The following is a 16,505-nucleotide window of genomic DNA, read 5'->3' as shown; positions in this document are numbered from 1 at the left end:
TTCCATTTCACGTCACATTCACAGAGTCCGGCCCAACGTGATGTTGATCATGCACACAAGGATTTTCCATCGTGAATATTGAGCAGGTTTAACATTTATAATTGTCTGCTTTGACCGTTTTTGGAGCAGATCGGGGAGGGCAAATCACTCCTAAAACACCACAAACACCACAGGGTAATTGCTTCGGATAATGTTTTAAAGACATCAGAGAATCTGGCTTTTGTTGAATTTGATCGGGGAATGTTGGTCAAATTTGGTTAAGTATTAGTATTTGTGTATCCTGCTTAAGTAACATTAAAATCTGGTGTTAGTCTCAAGAACCAATGCTGTAAAATTCACAGGTAATTGGCCATATTTGGTTTGAAGCTACTGTTCCTAGGTAAATCTAGCTATTGGGGTTCCATTGCACGGGTAATGTAAAAGTGAGCACAAGGCGGTGTTTCCCAACCTTATTCAACCAAGGCACCCATTTTAGAAAAATCTCACAGCATGCAACCAAACAAAAATGTCACAAGAAGTATGAATACGGTAATAACGATTATCTCATGACACAAATGTGAAATCTTGGCCCGTTTAATTGAACATAAAGCTCATATACTCACAGGAATACATGACTTATTCTGTTGTATGAATGACAACAGGTGGATACAGCAGGTGGATATAGGCTAATTTTACCTTCTCCCATCTGATGCAAGAGTATTTGTTCTCCCTGTCACTAGGCCATACATTTTTAGCATAGATAGGTGGACAAAGATGTACTGTATTTGCAATCATCATTTTTGAACAAATGTATTGAAATTGGATAGTTTCCCACGGCACACCTGATGATATCTCACGGCACACTAGTGCAGCAGCACCCTGATTGGGAATCACTGTATTAAGGGAATGTGATGTTAGCATCTTTATCGCATTACAATAATAATACTTTTCCAAGCTGCGTTGCCAGGAATTTGAGAGCTGCTGTTTTGTTGTTAAACTGTGCTGTATTATTATCTTTTGCAACCAGTATATGCAACAAGAGACACCTCTCCAAGAAGCCACTGGCTTGTGACACGCAGTACGCAAAATACAAGAGCAAACACCCCAAAACTCAAACAGGCCTTGACCTTTGACCTTGCAATTTGTTTGCCTGGCCTAGATGGGATGTTCTGGGAAGAGGACATTGGTGTTACGCAACCGATGGCACCCTGAAACGAAGTTGTGTTGGTGAATGAACTGGAGTCGAGCAGTGCTGAAAGTCAGTGTCAACAGAGGAACTGAGTTACAGCAGGGCAGCCATGCAACAGAGAAAAAAACAAATATTTGCTTTTAAACTACAGGTTCCTACGGAGCCCCTAAAGGGACATGAAAAAAAAAAATGAAACCAGAACGTTTCTCATTGTAACGAGAAACTTTCTCATTCTAATGAGAAAGTTTCTCATTAGACACACGCACACACACACTAGCAAATATGGCTCAGCTATTCTATAGCCTATACTGCTATATTCGCGTGATGAAAGTTTACATTTATACTCACCTTATCTTCTTTTAGTTGGTCGATGACACTATCGGGTATATTCCTTGTTTTGAGGAAAGAAAGCAAGTCCTCTTCTGTTGCCATTCTCTAAGCTGACATGCGCTGGAAGCAAGTTGTAAATAAACTACTGTACGGCTACCCGAACGCAGGAAGCTCCCGCTAGGAGGTAAATAAGCTAACACGCACAGGTAGACGTTTCTCATTCTCATGCGAAACTTTCTCGTTCGAATGAGTAACATCCATCCATCCATCCATTTTCTGAGCCGCTTCTCCTCACTAGGGTCGCGGGCGTGCTGGAGCCTATCCCAGCTATCATCGGGCAGGAGGCGGGGTACACCCTGAACTGGTTGCCAGCCAATCGCAGGGCACATACAACCAAACAACCATTTGCACTCACATTCACACCTATGGGCAATTTAGAGTCTCCAATTCATGCATGTTTTTGGGATGTGGGAAGAAACCGGAGTGCCCGGAGAAAACTCACGCAGGCAAGGGGAGAACATGCAAACTCCACACAGGCGGGGCCGGGGATTAAACCCGGGTCCTCAGAACTGTGAGGCTGACGCTCTAACCAGTCGTCCACCGTGCCGCCCGAATGAGTAAGTAGTTTCTTTTTTTTTTTTTTCATGTCCCTTTAGGCGGCTCTATAGTTTCCTCATGTTATTATGTCTTTACATTTATATACTAAAACCTACATGATGCACTGCAGAGGTAAATAATGCAACAGATGCAAAATACTTTCTCAGATCAAACGTATTGTTCAATTAATAGTTCTGACAGCATTACTTTTTGCAGAACTCCAGTATTGGATCGTGTTGTACAGGCATAGCTAATTAAGTGGCCTTCGCATGTCACTTAAAGATGAGTGCCACCCTACCATGAAATTAAAACACCAATAAAACCAATGCAACTGAGCTGTTAGTCAATACAAAATGTTTTTCCAAGCATGTGCTATATCGCTAGCCTAATAGCTGTTGCCTAAGTCATTTTTTTAACCTTACTTATATATATCAATTAAAAATACAGATGTGCTTGCATGTGTAGATTCTCACTTATCCAGGTCATGAAAATCTACAAAGGGTGAATTGAGGCAATCGGCTTCTTTTGTATGTTCAATCTGTTGTTGTTTTTTAATGTTTTCTGAAAACATAAAAAAATGACTCCTGCAATTATGCTACGAGGCTAAAAGCAGTAGATTGAAGCACCAGTATGTAATAATTGGTTGTTGTAGTTGTTGTTTATTTTACTGACGTGCTTTCCTTACTTTCTGAAGTTGACGTTAAGTAGTGAGGATGCCTTTCTTGAAAGAAGCCAAGTCAACGATTGTACGTGCTACCATGCTAACGGAAGTCCTCTGTGTTTTAACATCGTTAACATTTTACTATGCGGAAAATAATATAGGCGGACAATTCTTCATAGTAATGCTAGCACCGATGCTAGCGCTAACATAGCATGAGCGGTATCCTGGCTGGTCCACCAATAGTATATAGCGATGTTTCGCAACTATGTGTGGCAAAAGTTCAGCAGGTGTTTCACAGGAAATTACCCAATTTTACTTAATTAGTCAGAAAATTTGTTTTTATATATTTACCACAAATATGTTACTTATATTGACAGGTAGAACAATGAAATGGTCTTCCACTAGCTGGCAGTGCTTACATGTTTATCCACCTGTTGCCAGTCATACAACAGAATACAGTGAAAGCCGCATATTTGGGATTCAGCATTCGCAATTTGTTTTTTTAAACCTATCCTCTGTTATTCGCTGAAAAGCTCATCTTTAGCTGTTTTTGTGCACAGGCCAAAGCAGTATCAGGATTAATTAAGCGCCATCCGGTGGCATCTTGGTGTCAAGGAAGTACGGTAAGTTGAAGTGAGTTGAGGAGTTTCTTTCAGATATTAGTGCTTTAATGCCATTTTGTGGCATCTATAAGCAATTGCTGAATTTTGCTGTCAACATACGATCCAAAGAGCGTCCACTAAACCTTTCATGATGGAGCAAGCTCAGTCGGTGACGAACATCTTATCCAACGGGAAAAGCCACAACCTCGGAGACGACGTGGATGTGCCAATGAAGACGTTGCTAGAGGAGGATCAGTGAGTGTTTCCGGTACTCCGCAAGCATGTCCAGGGCAGTCTCATGTGTATTTCTGCCATGAATTTGTCATTGATAATAAGCTTAGTAACAGGTTGGGCGAGTGTTGACTAAATGCCTGTTTGCTTTTTTTAATTTATTTTTTTTGCATGTTTATTTTATTGCCTCATTGGGTGGATCCTTGCACAGAAATGGCACTCAAACACTCAGGTATGACAGGTTTGAAATCCATTTGCAATTTAATGTACTGTTGTTGACCTAAATGAATCATATAATTTGAACTATAATAGCAATGGAGCAAGTACTTAACATTCACTTGAAGTAATTGCCATACATGTCTCACATTAGATTTGACGACCCCGATGGAGGTATGGAGAATGAGGAATTTTTGCCCAGTGCAGATGGAAAGAAACCAGTTCGATTCACAGACGTGAGAAAACACAAGCCACTACTATTACTAGTTTGTTGATATGTTATCATACCTTTTTGTTTATTTGTTTTATCAGTTTGATGGGAAAACTTCCTTTGGTATGTCTGTCTTCAACCTGGGTAATGCCATTATGGGAAGTGGAATCCTGGGACTGGCTTATGCCATGGCCAACACAGGCATGCTCCTCTTCTTGTGAGTAGTACCAATGATACTCAGTGTATTAGTCAGGATTAACTAGAGCTGTGGTATTGAAAGTGAGGAATGCAGGGTGGGTTCAACAGCGAAAGAAAAATATAGAAAACAAATATTTTTCAAACCTGCTAAGCTAACTTCAGCTACACAAGAAAGGCAAAATGGGTTAATCGTTATTTCCTATGGTGAGAAAGGAGAATATTCCAGAAAATGGTATCCAGAAAACCAGTTTAATGTTCGTGGATATTAAAAACATTTGCATCCAATTTTGAGACAGTCTCATAACAATAAACAGGGTGCACGGTACACAGTGATTAATTAGTACCCGTCTATTGTGATACATGTTATTAACCAAGAATATTTTTAAGAATGTTAAATAGGGGTGGTAAGTAGTGACACAGTAGCAGCAGTGTGAATGTGGGTGAAATGATGGTTTGAGTGTAACCGTAACGCTTTTTTAAACAATTTCTTAAACACGTGTTTAAAGATGTTTGGCAGAAAACCTTTTTTAACATCAAGTCGTCTAAAATAATTTTAAGCCTGGGAAGCCTAAATTTAGATTTTTGATACAGTACAACAGGAGTTGTACTACTCCTTCGCATTCAAGGCTACACACATTGATGGAAATGCAATTTCTCATAATAAACAAGGGAGCGAACCCACTCTTCTTCATTCCGATTTGGTCAGAGGGTAAGGCCAAATCCATTCCCTTTCCCAAGCCCTAAAACCACAAAGTATTTCTGGGTGGGTGAAGACCTTGTAAACTCCGACTGAGGAGAGATGGAGGCCGAACCCTGAGAAAGCTCCAGTACTCCCCAAACTCACAGCTAGGCATTAAATGTTCCGTGGCTACGTTTTCTCAAAGGACAGCTGTTACTGTTTCAATCATTTTACCTCAACTTCATTAGGTACATCTGCCTGTAAATACACAATAAGAGCAGTCGAAGAATGCAGACCTCCTTCTTCTTTGTCAGTTTTACGCCGTTGGCTTGTCATAGGCGAGGTGTGCAAAGTAAATTTGAGCCCAACCAATGAGGTAATAAAGATTCCATACAGGTTGATAATTTTACATCCCAACAGAGGTCAGGAAAGCTTGCAGCAGTGCCAAGGTCCTTAGTCTCAATGCATGAAAGTACAATTTCAGTGCGGGCTGCTTGCTTAAACAGAGCTCACCCAGGTAACGATAAACAACCACAGAATATCAACATGTATCACTCTGGTTGAAAGCACTCCGTTTATGGAGAATATCAACATGTATCACTCTGGTTGAAAGCACTCCGTTTATGGAGTATGGTTGTATCGTTGCCATAATGACCAGGTGCGGAGCTAGTGCATGAGATGAATTGAGCAGCTAGTCAGTGTTGCCAACTTACTTAGTGCTATATTTCTGATCCCTCTTGAGTCTAATTTTCAAGTAAAGCCTGGACTGCAAATCAATGGGGCTAGTGCAAAGCCAAAACTGGCTAATTTAATCTTATTCCCCCTAACACTCACAGTCTGTCATGTACTGTATAGCAGTAAATCAACCACTAATATAAAGTAAAATGTTAACTTAAAGCATAACACAAATGCACAAAATGCTCTATTTTTTGTGATCGTAGGTCTCATGAGGGAACATACAGTACGACTAAGTCTGCAAGATAGAAAAGATGCTAAGCCATGTTCTATCCATCCATCCATTTTCTGAGCCGCTTATCCTCACTAGGGTCGCGGGCGTGCTGGAATAAATGTTATAAACAAGGACAGAATATGTATCTTAATTGAATCGTGTTGCAGGTTTCTTCTGACTGCAGTGGCTGCCTTGTCATCTTATTCCATTCATCTGCTGCTCAAATCGTCCGGCATTGTAGGTACGAATTTCATAGCCTGTTGTAAAGAAAGTGGCTACATCATTGTATATTGAAATTATGGTAGATGGTAAATGGACTGCATTTACAGTATATAACGCTTTATCTACACTATCTCAGTGCCCAAAGCGCTTTACAAAACCTCACATTCACCCATTCACACACACATTCATACACCAAATTATTATCTCTGTTACTTGTGAATAATTTTAAATAGCTGTTTATAGAAAGTTTACTACTGCCACTTCTATTATACCCTCAGAAGCTTATAAGAAGGAAAATGCATATCGTGTTTTCTCTAAACTTGTGTGTGACAAAACCCATCATGTTTTGCTTAATAACACTTGTGGGACTTATGGCCCACCAAAAAGTATATTCAATGTCTCCTAGATAATGAGCGAGGATTTTGTGGTTTCAGGAATTCGGGCTTACGAACAGCTGGGCTTCAGGGCCTTTGGCACTCCAGGAAAAATGGCGGCCGGCATTGCAATCACTCTGCAGAACATTGGAGGTGAGTGAATGAATCGTATCATATCACTTTGGGAGTAGCTTCAGACTTATTTTGAATTAATGTTATCATTAGCAGTTTTTTTGGCATGTATCGCACAGCATCAGTTATGAAGATGTACATCCCTAGTGTATAGGGCTGTACTCTGCTCACATTCGCAGTGCAGGTAGATAAATATACGTCGACATCGCAGGTGTCAAACTCAAGGCCCAGGGACTGATCATTTTATGTGGCCAGTGAAAGCAAATCATGTGTGTCAACTTCCATGATTTTGCAAAAATCTGTTCAAAAATTTCTAATTGTCATATGTAATAAATAAAGTTGAGATACCGTAAGCATTTTTTGTTGCATTAAGGTAATAAATATTACAGGACTCCTGATCATGGAAATGGTTGGTGTACCTGATTAAAGAACAAAATGAACAATTGTGGCCCGCCAGCCATAATTTGCCCACACCTGATATAAACACATTCATATTGATGTTCTCACTTGCATTTTTGAGCACTTTAAAGCCAATGACCTTTTAAATGGCATAATCTGAATATCCTCACACTCCTAAAATATTGGTCTAAGGTTCTCAAACTTTTTACATCAAGTACCAGCAAAGAAATATATAGCTCCCCAAGGAGCACAATCATGACCAACATTAAAATAAAGTAGCCACTGTAACAATATGCACGGTTTGAACATCAGCAATGCACGTAAGTATAAGAAAATATATTTAAAAAATAGTATTTGAATAATTATTCAACCAAAATATATTGCAAGGTATGGTATGGTGTTTCTTTTATTGTGTTGTTTTTTTATTGTGTCTTATTTTCACTGCTTATATTGTCATTTTGTATCTTGTCTTTGTACTCCTGCTGCAACACCAATTTGTTTTTTAAGGGACAATAAAGAGATTCTGATTCTGACACAAAAGTTAAATAAATGTTTTACTTAAATAAAAGTTTAAAAACAAACATATATTAATGATTAAATAGAAGTGTATTGTACTAAAAAGTTAAATACAACTGAACTGCGCTTTGGCAGTGAGTCTTTCACATGCCACTTGAGGGAGTTGACCTACAACTAGCAGTTACCAAACTTTGAGAATCACTGGTCTAAGTCATATCTTAAAAAAAAACATTATATATATATATATATATATATATATATATATATATTTTTTTTTTTTTTTGCCTAAATTGTCTCCTCATGATGACTGTAGAGCATACAATTCTACACCTCAAATGAAATTATTAATAAATATATTCAGTGTTGAGTTCAGTTTTTTTGTGTTTTCTGAAAAAAAAAGACTTACAGGTAGGCCATTACTTTACAAAGGGGATGATGTACTTGTCATAAATATTTCTCATTCTTAACTTTCCCTAAATTCCCTTTGACGTTTCAGTTCAGTTGGATGATTAGTACCTGACAAACTTTTAAACATTAAATGTTTGTCAGGTATTACGTTGAGGGTTCTATTTTCTCTCTGTTGCAGCCATGTCCAGCTACCTATACATTGTGAAATCTGAGTTACCTCTGGTCATCCAAGCGTTCTTGAAGGCTGACCCTAACGCAGAGTGAGTAGCAGCATTAATAGCACTACACTCGTGACTTCACAGCGTGCCCGGTCAAGGACTTACCAGCTGGGATTGGAGGGGCGTGATGAGAATGGAAGCTTGTAATTGAACAAGCGAGAGGGGAACTTTTCTTGATAGGTGTCAGCTGATTTGGTGTGGACAAATCATCAACCGGCAGTCATGCCAAAGACGCGTTGCATAAGACCACATCGGATTGCTCTGGATTCCTACCGCCTCTTGCAATGTAAAAAGAAACATGCTCAAAAAGGACTTCTGCCGCATACTGTACCTTTGGGTCACTCCCATCCTTTATTTCCAGTGTTTACTTATAACAACAATGTGTTTAATCACCATAGAATGAGAAGTGTGGAACGGTAGGCAGAAGTGTTGGAACACTTGGCATTTACACTCACAGGAAGTGAAAAAACAGAGAATATGTTCACTTTTATGTTGGACCTGAAAGAGGTGTTGGATGAAGTTGAGTTCTTTCACACCATACTCACCCCCACAGCCTTGTGCTGACCTGTTTCCTATTTTCCCTAGAAAAGCACCTTATTTGTAATGGAGTATTACAATAACACTAAAAGCCCCCTATTTTCGTGACCAGCATAAATTCGGTGCGGTAGGCAGCACAACTATGCGCCAGGGGCGGTTTAGATCAGTGTTGTTAATTTCGTAGTGCGGCGCAGCCCGGCAGATCCAACAGTGGGTGGGCTGGGACACCGTGGGAATGTTTACAGCCGACTTCATTCTCCGCCAAGAAAATTGGCTTCTCTCATTCCTCTTAAATATGGCGCAATGACAGTTTCGACAAAAACATCTCGGTGTGGAATAGGACGATGCATAATCGCAATGATCTGCGCATGAGTGGAGCATTGTCACTGCGCTTGGCTGGTCTGGCAACAGACAATGTGAGCGGGTAACCTAATTAAATACAGAATGAGCAGGTGACAACTGCCGGCAACTTAAATATGTTTGCGGATCTCAGAATCTGTCTTCCTGTAGTCTGATCAAATTCACCAAAATCGTGTTAGACCAGCGGTCTGCTTTGCGCCAGTTTTAGACATGGTCTGAACACGCGTAAGTTTAGACCAACTTTCTGCCACCAAATTGTCACTCCCCCAAAAACGCCCACCCTTTCTCCGCAAGAACGCCCAGCTTGGCACAGAATGGTCTGCCAAATTGGTTGGCTTGTACGAAAATTAGAATCTTCCGGCAGTTTTACTTTTTGCTACACTATGAGGCTGTGCCCACGATAAGTGTGCCCGCGAGTACGTGGCAAATAATTCACACCTCGTAAATCAGGATTTCAGTCTCTGATTGGTTGTTTTTCCTCAAGCAGTATATCAAATAAGATGCATAAGATGAGGCCAGTGACAGTTAACAAGTAGGAAAAAGTATTTTTCGTTAAATTACAATCCCCCTTTAATGTATCATTCATTTTCCCCAGTTGACCAAGGAAATAAGTGGAAGCATAGAGGACAGGTCGCCTCGGCAACACCCCTCATCAAAGGTTTATGTCCTTCCGACGTGTCTCCTGCAGCTCCAATCCATGGCATCAAGCAGAGAGCGTGGAATGAGGGGGAGGGAGTCGTGTTTTTTTATTTACGGCCCCTAGCTCTTAAAATAGATGGCGATGACATGCAGCTGACAAACAAAATGCCACCTACTACTTAAGAAGTAATTAAAATACTATGACATTAATGTGTATATATATATATATATATATATATATATATATATACCAGAACAAGATGCAAACAGACAAGGGATAAAAAATAAGTGGAGTCTTCCGTGGTTCGCCACAGAAGGAGAAATTGAAGTCACATATGTGAACTTGAAACTTGCACTTGACTCTTCTGGCTGGCTCTGAAGCAAACAACGTGTCAGATTTCAGCTAGTTACATAAACACACATTTAGAAAGTGAAATGTAATAACACTCAACAGGGGTTCTTGTCCTGTCCACTGTGAGAGCTACTTTGAGAAAATACAAAAAGATACAAATTAAAGCCACAGGACCATGTGAAGGCCATACATTTTTATCATATTTGACCTTTATTTATATATGAAAACAGTGTAATTATGCAAACTTTTGAAAGCGGGTGAACGTTACATTCTGTCGTACATCACTGAAAATGTACCAAATTGTTTCATTAACAGGTGATTGGCAATTTGCAAATTTTCTGATGAAAAAGAGGCAGAATGACTGACTTGACTGGATGTAAAAATTACCAATTCATCATTTGACAATCTACTCAAATGAAATACAGTGGAAATCTAAATGATCAGGATCCAGCTGTTGTCACTGTTAAACCTTCATTAACTGTATTTACTTTAACATTTGAACATTAAAATAAGCAAAGCACTATAATATTAATACAGACACTTTCCAAACTTTTTGAATATCATGCAAAGGTTGATTTATTTCCATAATTCCATTCAAAAAGTTAAACTTCCATAGATTATAGATTCAGGGACCACAATTTAAACAATTTCAAGGATTTATTTGTTTATTTTTACATAATTCGGGCTTCCAGCTCATAAAACCCATGAAATCATGAATTCAAAAAATTAGAATACTGAATCACCATTTACTTCTCAGTTTTTGTAGGAAAATTCCTCTTGATAATGCCCCATAGATTCTCAATGGAGTTTAGATCCGGCAAGTTGGCTGGACAGTCAAGCACTGTGATGGTATGGGCATGAAACCAGGTTTTGGTGCTTCTGGCGGTATGGGCAGCGTTAGTTATCATCTGCCCCATGCAACTACAGACAACCTGCTTTGTGTCACATAGAATACATTTTATAAGTGTAAAGGCATACATTTCTCTACAAACCTGCAAGAATTTTCTTGTTCTTGTGTTCTGTAAAGACAGGTCTTTATGTACTTATACTTGGCTAAGGTTTGATGTGCAATCTCAGCTACAAAGACCTGTTGGGAGGAAGTCAAAAGAGAACTTGACCTGCGATTCTTGGACTTATAAAAGACACACAAGTAGAATCAACGTGGATGTTTGCACTTTACCATCATTGCCCCCTCGAGATGATATTTGTTTTCCTTGGCATGCCAGCTGAGGAATCTTTCCCCCCCGTTCCATTAAGCGCGCCATTGGCCGCCTGCCTCGAGGACTGATGACAACTGCACATTGTCTGTTGACTGTAAATTGTTTTGGAGAGATGTCAAAACAATGAAAACAAATAGTGGAGGTCCATGCTACAAAAGAGTAGGTCAGCCATGACAGCCAGACACAAAGTAACAATGGTGATGAGCACTATGTGCAAACACGTTTACCTCGCTCGAACCTCCAAACTAAAATGTCCCCAAGGTGGTATGACTTGGATTTCAACCAAGTGGTACGATTTAGAGAATAAAATGTTTACGAAGGTATCAGTTGAACGAAGGTATCAGAATGAACACAATGTTCATTCTACATTATATCCTACGGTTGAAATTAGAAGTTGGAAATCAACCAGTGTTTGGAGGTTCCTCTTTATGTACTGTATGTCCTGCAGGGGTTACGTTTTATGAGTGTCATCAATGGAGAGCTTTTTGAATGGGGATGTACATGTGATGTCTGCACTTAGCTGGTGGTGACTCAGCAGCGCAGGATTTAAAAGCGAAGCAATGCCAACATTGGATATGCAATACCAGCCGTGCATGTTTTACAGCCTGCATCATTTGAGGCCATAAAGGAACTATGTGGCTAGCATATAGGGACATCAGTTTGTTGGGTTAAGCTTGCCCTTCCTCCCTGCAGCTGAAAGCGCTCTCATTGTAAATCCTCAGTTATGTAGGATTCTGTTTCAGTGTGACTGCATAAGCAAACACAGCACAACTTCAACTTGAAGTATTTCACTGGAGAAAAATGAAATATATCAAAACAGTTGCACTTGCATATTAAACAGGATCATTAATTACATTTTAAACAAATTGAGATCACTAATGTCCACTTTTTTCCTGTTTAACAGTCTTTGGTACTTGAATGGCAACTACTTGGTCATCATGGTCTCTGCCAGTGTCATCCTGCCCCTGGCACTGATGAAGCAGCTGGGTGAGTTGACACTTGATCCCCTTCCACATACTGTTTGGCTCACAATTCTAATAGTCTTTCTCACAGCAGCAGAGTGAGAGTATTTATCTTATCAAATGTTAAAGATGAACCTTTCACATAGTTCAGATTAATATAGAGCATTAGTTTTGCCCTTTTTAAAATTCAAGACAATTCACTATTTCGCTCAGGTGTCATGGCAATTTAACACTGTTCCTGGCAACCACGGCAGACCCGTTACAGGCCACCGTGTACAAAGCAAGGGGGCGGGATGGGCAAACTTGACAGGCCGTGATCGCTGTGGATACCCGCCGAGATCTTTAAATTGTCAAAACATTTGCCACAGCAGTCATGGTGTGGATAAACAAATGGCTCAGAGTCAACTCAAATTGGCTGTAGTAAGTAAGTAAAACCTGGCAGTATGTAACTTGGCGTAACACAACTTGGAAGTGGTCTATGTTGTGAAGGGAAGCATTGTAAAAATAAAATGCAAGAAAAAGGTTTGATTTATTTTTTGTACTATATATATTTCTTTATTTCTGTCTTCTTTCAGGTTACCTTGGCTATACCAGCGGATTTTCTCTGAGCTGCATGGTCTTCTTCCTCACTGCGGTATGTTGACTGAGTAGGAAATGGTATAAAAAGTTAAGGAAAATTCACAACAGGGGTTTGATCCATGAATCGACCAGCATATTTCCTGGTTTAATTAGAATTTGTATTCAAACAATCCTCTTCCTCATGCTGTTCACATTTTGAAATCACGAGACCAAGACACCTTACAATTGATCAAGAGTCCCTTGCCTTTGCGAGGCTTCAAACTGGACATTCACAGAGAAAAGTGGCCCCTGAGCTTTTGAGTGTAGCATAGTATCATCAGCAGTTTTTTCAACAGAGATACAGAGAGACTGGAAGAGTCACTGAAAGGCATAGAAGTGAACGTTCTTGTTGTGATTTTTACAATTCACCTCCTTGTTAAATTAAGTTTAAGTGCTTTTAAGGTTCATCCTAAAATTTAACCCAAAAGCTGAATACCCCTAACTTTTTGTGAGTAGTGTACATAACACATTATGTTCTGCTAGCATGGTTACCATTGTACTTGTGGGTGCTGCAAAGTTAAATAGAGCACCACCGCACTCTTTCAGGTCCTCCATTTGTGTCTTGAATTTTCTTTCACTAAATGCCCTAATTTGCATCTCCTCTACAGGTCATCTACAAGAAATTCCAAATTCCGTGCCCCTTCGAGGAGTTCAACTCGCTCAACAACACCGGGGCCCACCACAGCCTGAATGTGTCCAACCCCATTGATGATCACCTTCTGGCTCACGAAGAGGACGACACCCTCTGCACGCCACGTATGTTCACCATTAACTCACAGGTAAGCCCGCACATACTATATGGATCTTAACCGATGTACGATTCAGTCAGTGGTTGGGAAGCTTGCAAAGACAGTTTAGACAATTCTATGCTTCTAACTTTGAGGGATCAGTTTGGGGAAGGCCATGTTTGGGTTCCCTGTGCTCTAATCAAGGTCCATAAAGGCAGGCTTGGATGAGTTTAGTGTGGAAGAACTTCCATCAAACATCTTTGAAATGAACAATTACCATTATTATTCATTGTTCACTTCCTCTTGGTGTAAAAATGTTTTATGTCCTTCTCCACAGACGGCCTACACCATCCCCATCTTGGCTTTTGCTTTCGTTTGCCACCCGGAGGTCCTCCCCATTTACACTGAACTCCGCAAGTGAGTTGCTCGTCTCTAAAACGCAAGTTTTAATTCATTTATTCAACCTCAAAATATAAGACGCAAATCAATGATTTTTAAATTGCAGTCCCACGAAGAAGAAGATGCAAAAGGTGTCCAACATCTCTATCTTTGTCATGTACACCATGTACTTTCTGGCAGCACTCTTTGGCTACCTGACCTTCTATGGTGAGCACTCATGTTTGATTCCAAATCACATATCCACGCATTGATAGTTTTATAGTCTTGGACAGATCATATATGGCCCTGCTTTTAGAATATGAAACAGCATAAGGATAAAAACTGAATGAATCCGCAACCTACTGTCGCGTTCGGCAAACCGGGTAAAAGCACTTCTACTTGCTTGGGTGACCGTGACATAGACATAGCACCCAAGGGAACTCGAAACATTTGCAATGTCTTTTTTTGTAATGTGAAAACAGAGCCACCAAAGATGACAATGGCCGATGTTTAGGCATTGTTCGTGTTTACATACTGTATATCATATTTGTTTGAATAAATGATATACATACCGTGTGTTGTGCTTTTGAGATAAGGACTGAATTTGTAATATTTTGAATATTTTAATGACATTTTTTTTCTTTGTTTCACAGGCACCTGCATTTTTCATAATTGGATAGATGGATAGATGTGTGTCACTGAAATATGATGAGGCAACCATATGTATATGTGAATATTGACTACCTTTCTGATTTTTTTTTCTTTTCTGCAGGCAACGTGGAGCCAGAATTGCTTCACACTTACAGCCGCATTGATCCTTATGACACGTTAATCCTGTGTGTGCGATTGGCCGTCCTCACCGCCGTCACACTCACAGTCCCCATTGTGCTATTCCCTGTAAGTTCACGCTTTCTTATGCTCGGAGACTGCAATACAATTAATCAAATTTTCCCTGCCTGTGTGCTGCGTGTATGTGTGTATGTATGTATGTACGTATGTATGCATGTGTGTGTGCGTGTGTGTGTGTGTGAATGTGTGTGTGTGTATACACAGGTGCGCCGAGCCATTCAGCACATGTTGTTCCCCACCAAGGCTTTCAGCTGGCTGCGGCACGTCGCCATCGCTCTGGTTCTGCTCACGTTTATCAACATGTTGGTCATTTTCGCTCCCAACATTCTGGGCATCTTCGGAATCATCGGTCAGTACAGTAGTTCCCAAACTTTTTATTATTTTTTTGCAGCGCCTCGCTTTTGGAGATGAAATTATTTTCAGCCCCCCCTCCACACACACACACACACACACACAGTTTATCAATAAATACGCATACGCTTAGCTTGCAAACATTATTCCTTGGGAATCAACAAAAACATGAACAACAAACATAACTCCAATAATCACTGCAGTGGTTTGGAGTTTTACAGTTGAAAAATTACACTGGCGAGTTTACCAAGCCACCAAGAATAAACAAAAACCTAAGCATTTTTATTCAGCTAAAATTTAACGTCTTGAATTCCTGCAGTCATTTCAGTGGCTGGTGTGGGCTTGCTTTGTGCTGCAGATTCTTTTCTAATGAGACAGCCTCTCGAAGTTCATTTTCAATGTCTCGCTTTGACTTGTATTTGGTCTTGATTGGGGCAACTGCAGAAAACCCTATCTCGCACAAGTAGGATGTGGCAAAAGGCAGGCACTCACTGCTAGGCTCTCCTGCCTAGCAGTGAGTAGTCCTTTTCCACTCCAATCCAAAAGGCAGCCAGTGTCTTGGACTGAAACTGCAGCCTCAGAGCTCAATAAACTGGTGATCTTCTGCAGCGCTGAAGTCAGCAGCTGGTCTGGCATTGAAGGGGTCTCGGATCCAGTCATATTTTGCAGGATCCTGCTCTGGGAAGTCAGCAGCTGGTCTGGCATTGAAGGGGTCTCGGATCCAGTCATATTTTGCAGGATCCTGCTCTGGGAAGTATCTCCGGAAATGTTTTGTTTTTTTGATGCATGTGGTCACTGTGTTTTGCAGCTTGTTGGCACTGATGAATGATTTCAGGTTCTCAAAGGAATCCATATTCCCATCTTTCACTCGCTGCTCCCACATCTCTAGTTTTCTAGTAAATGATGGGATTTTATCTGCCAGGTGTGGAAGATGTGTGTTGGTACCCTGGATCTGCAGATTTAGTTCATTGAGTTTTTGAAAGATGTCACTGAAGTATGCGATTTTCATGACAAAGTTGTTGTCTCTAAACTTTTGGGTAAGATCATTACTCTCCTCCTCCAAGAATACTTGGATCTCATCCCGCAGTTCAAACACCCGGGATAAAACTTTACCCCGTGACAGCCACCGAGACTTGCTGTGGCACAAAACTGCTGTATGATCAGAGCCCATTTCTTCACAAAGTGCGGCAAAGATCCAGGCTTTAACGGGTCTTGTTTTAATGTAGTTCACTATGGCAATGATGTCCGTCATTACATCGCTCAGTTCAGCGCTCAGCTGTTTGGATGCGAGCGGTTCTCTGTGGATAACGCAGTGAGTCCACTGCGCATCAGGGGCAATGCGCTTGACAAGCGCTTGCAGGCCTCCTCGTTTCCCAACCATTGCCGGATCCCCATCTGTG

General features: G+C 40.4%; 1 protein-coding gene across 2 annotated transcripts in view; it reads left to right on the top strand.

Moving 5' to 3' along the window:
• LOC133409095 (sodium-coupled neutral amino acid transporter 3-like) overlaps window positions 1-16,505 on the top strand; it is a 30,712-nt gene that overhangs the window by 8,767 nt on the left and 5,440 nt on the right. The window contains exons 2-16 of one of the 2 annotated variants that reach the window (XM_061688663.1): window positions 3,317-3,379; window positions 3,488-3,613; window positions 3,801-3,821; window positions 3,960-4,041; window positions 4,118-4,233; window positions 6,010-6,083; window positions 6,499-6,591; window positions 8,072-8,153; window positions 12,124-12,206; window positions 12,757-12,815; window positions 13,408-13,578; window positions 13,865-13,944; window positions 14,033-14,133; window positions 14,678-14,802; window positions 14,959-15,103. In XM_061688663.1, the coding sequence (XP_061544647.1) occupies window positions 3,507-3,613; window positions 3,801-3,821; window positions 3,960-4,041; window positions 4,118-4,233; window positions 6,010-6,083; window positions 6,499-6,591; window positions 8,072-8,153; window positions 12,124-12,206; window positions 12,757-12,815; window positions 13,408-13,578; window positions 13,865-13,944; window positions 14,033-14,133; window positions 14,678-14,802; window positions 14,959-15,103 (1,339 nt within the window). In that variant the 5' untranslated portion in view covers window positions 3,317-3,379; window positions 3,488-3,506. Of the gene's footprint in view, window positions 1-3,316; window positions 3,390-3,487; window positions 3,614-3,800; window positions 3,822-3,959; window positions 4,042-4,117; window positions 4,234-6,009; window positions 6,084-6,498; window positions 6,592-8,071; window positions 8,154-12,123; window positions 12,207-12,756; window positions 12,816-13,407; window positions 13,579-13,864; window positions 13,945-14,032; window positions 14,134-14,677; window positions 14,803-14,958; window positions 15,104-16,505 lie in introns of both variants that reach the window. The other variant, XM_061688664.1, reaches the window with a different exon arrangement.

The sequence above is a fragment of the Phycodurus eques genome, chromosome 10, assembly GCF_024500275.1.
Source record: "Phycodurus eques isolate BA_2022a chromosome 10, UOR_Pequ_1.1, whole genome shotgun sequence".
In the NCBI taxonomy this organism is placed as follows: domain Eukaryota; kingdom Metazoa; phylum Chordata; class Actinopteri; order Syngnathiformes; family Syngnathidae; genus Phycodurus; species Phycodurus eques.
This window is presented reverse-complemented; position numbering and strand designations above follow the sequence as displayed.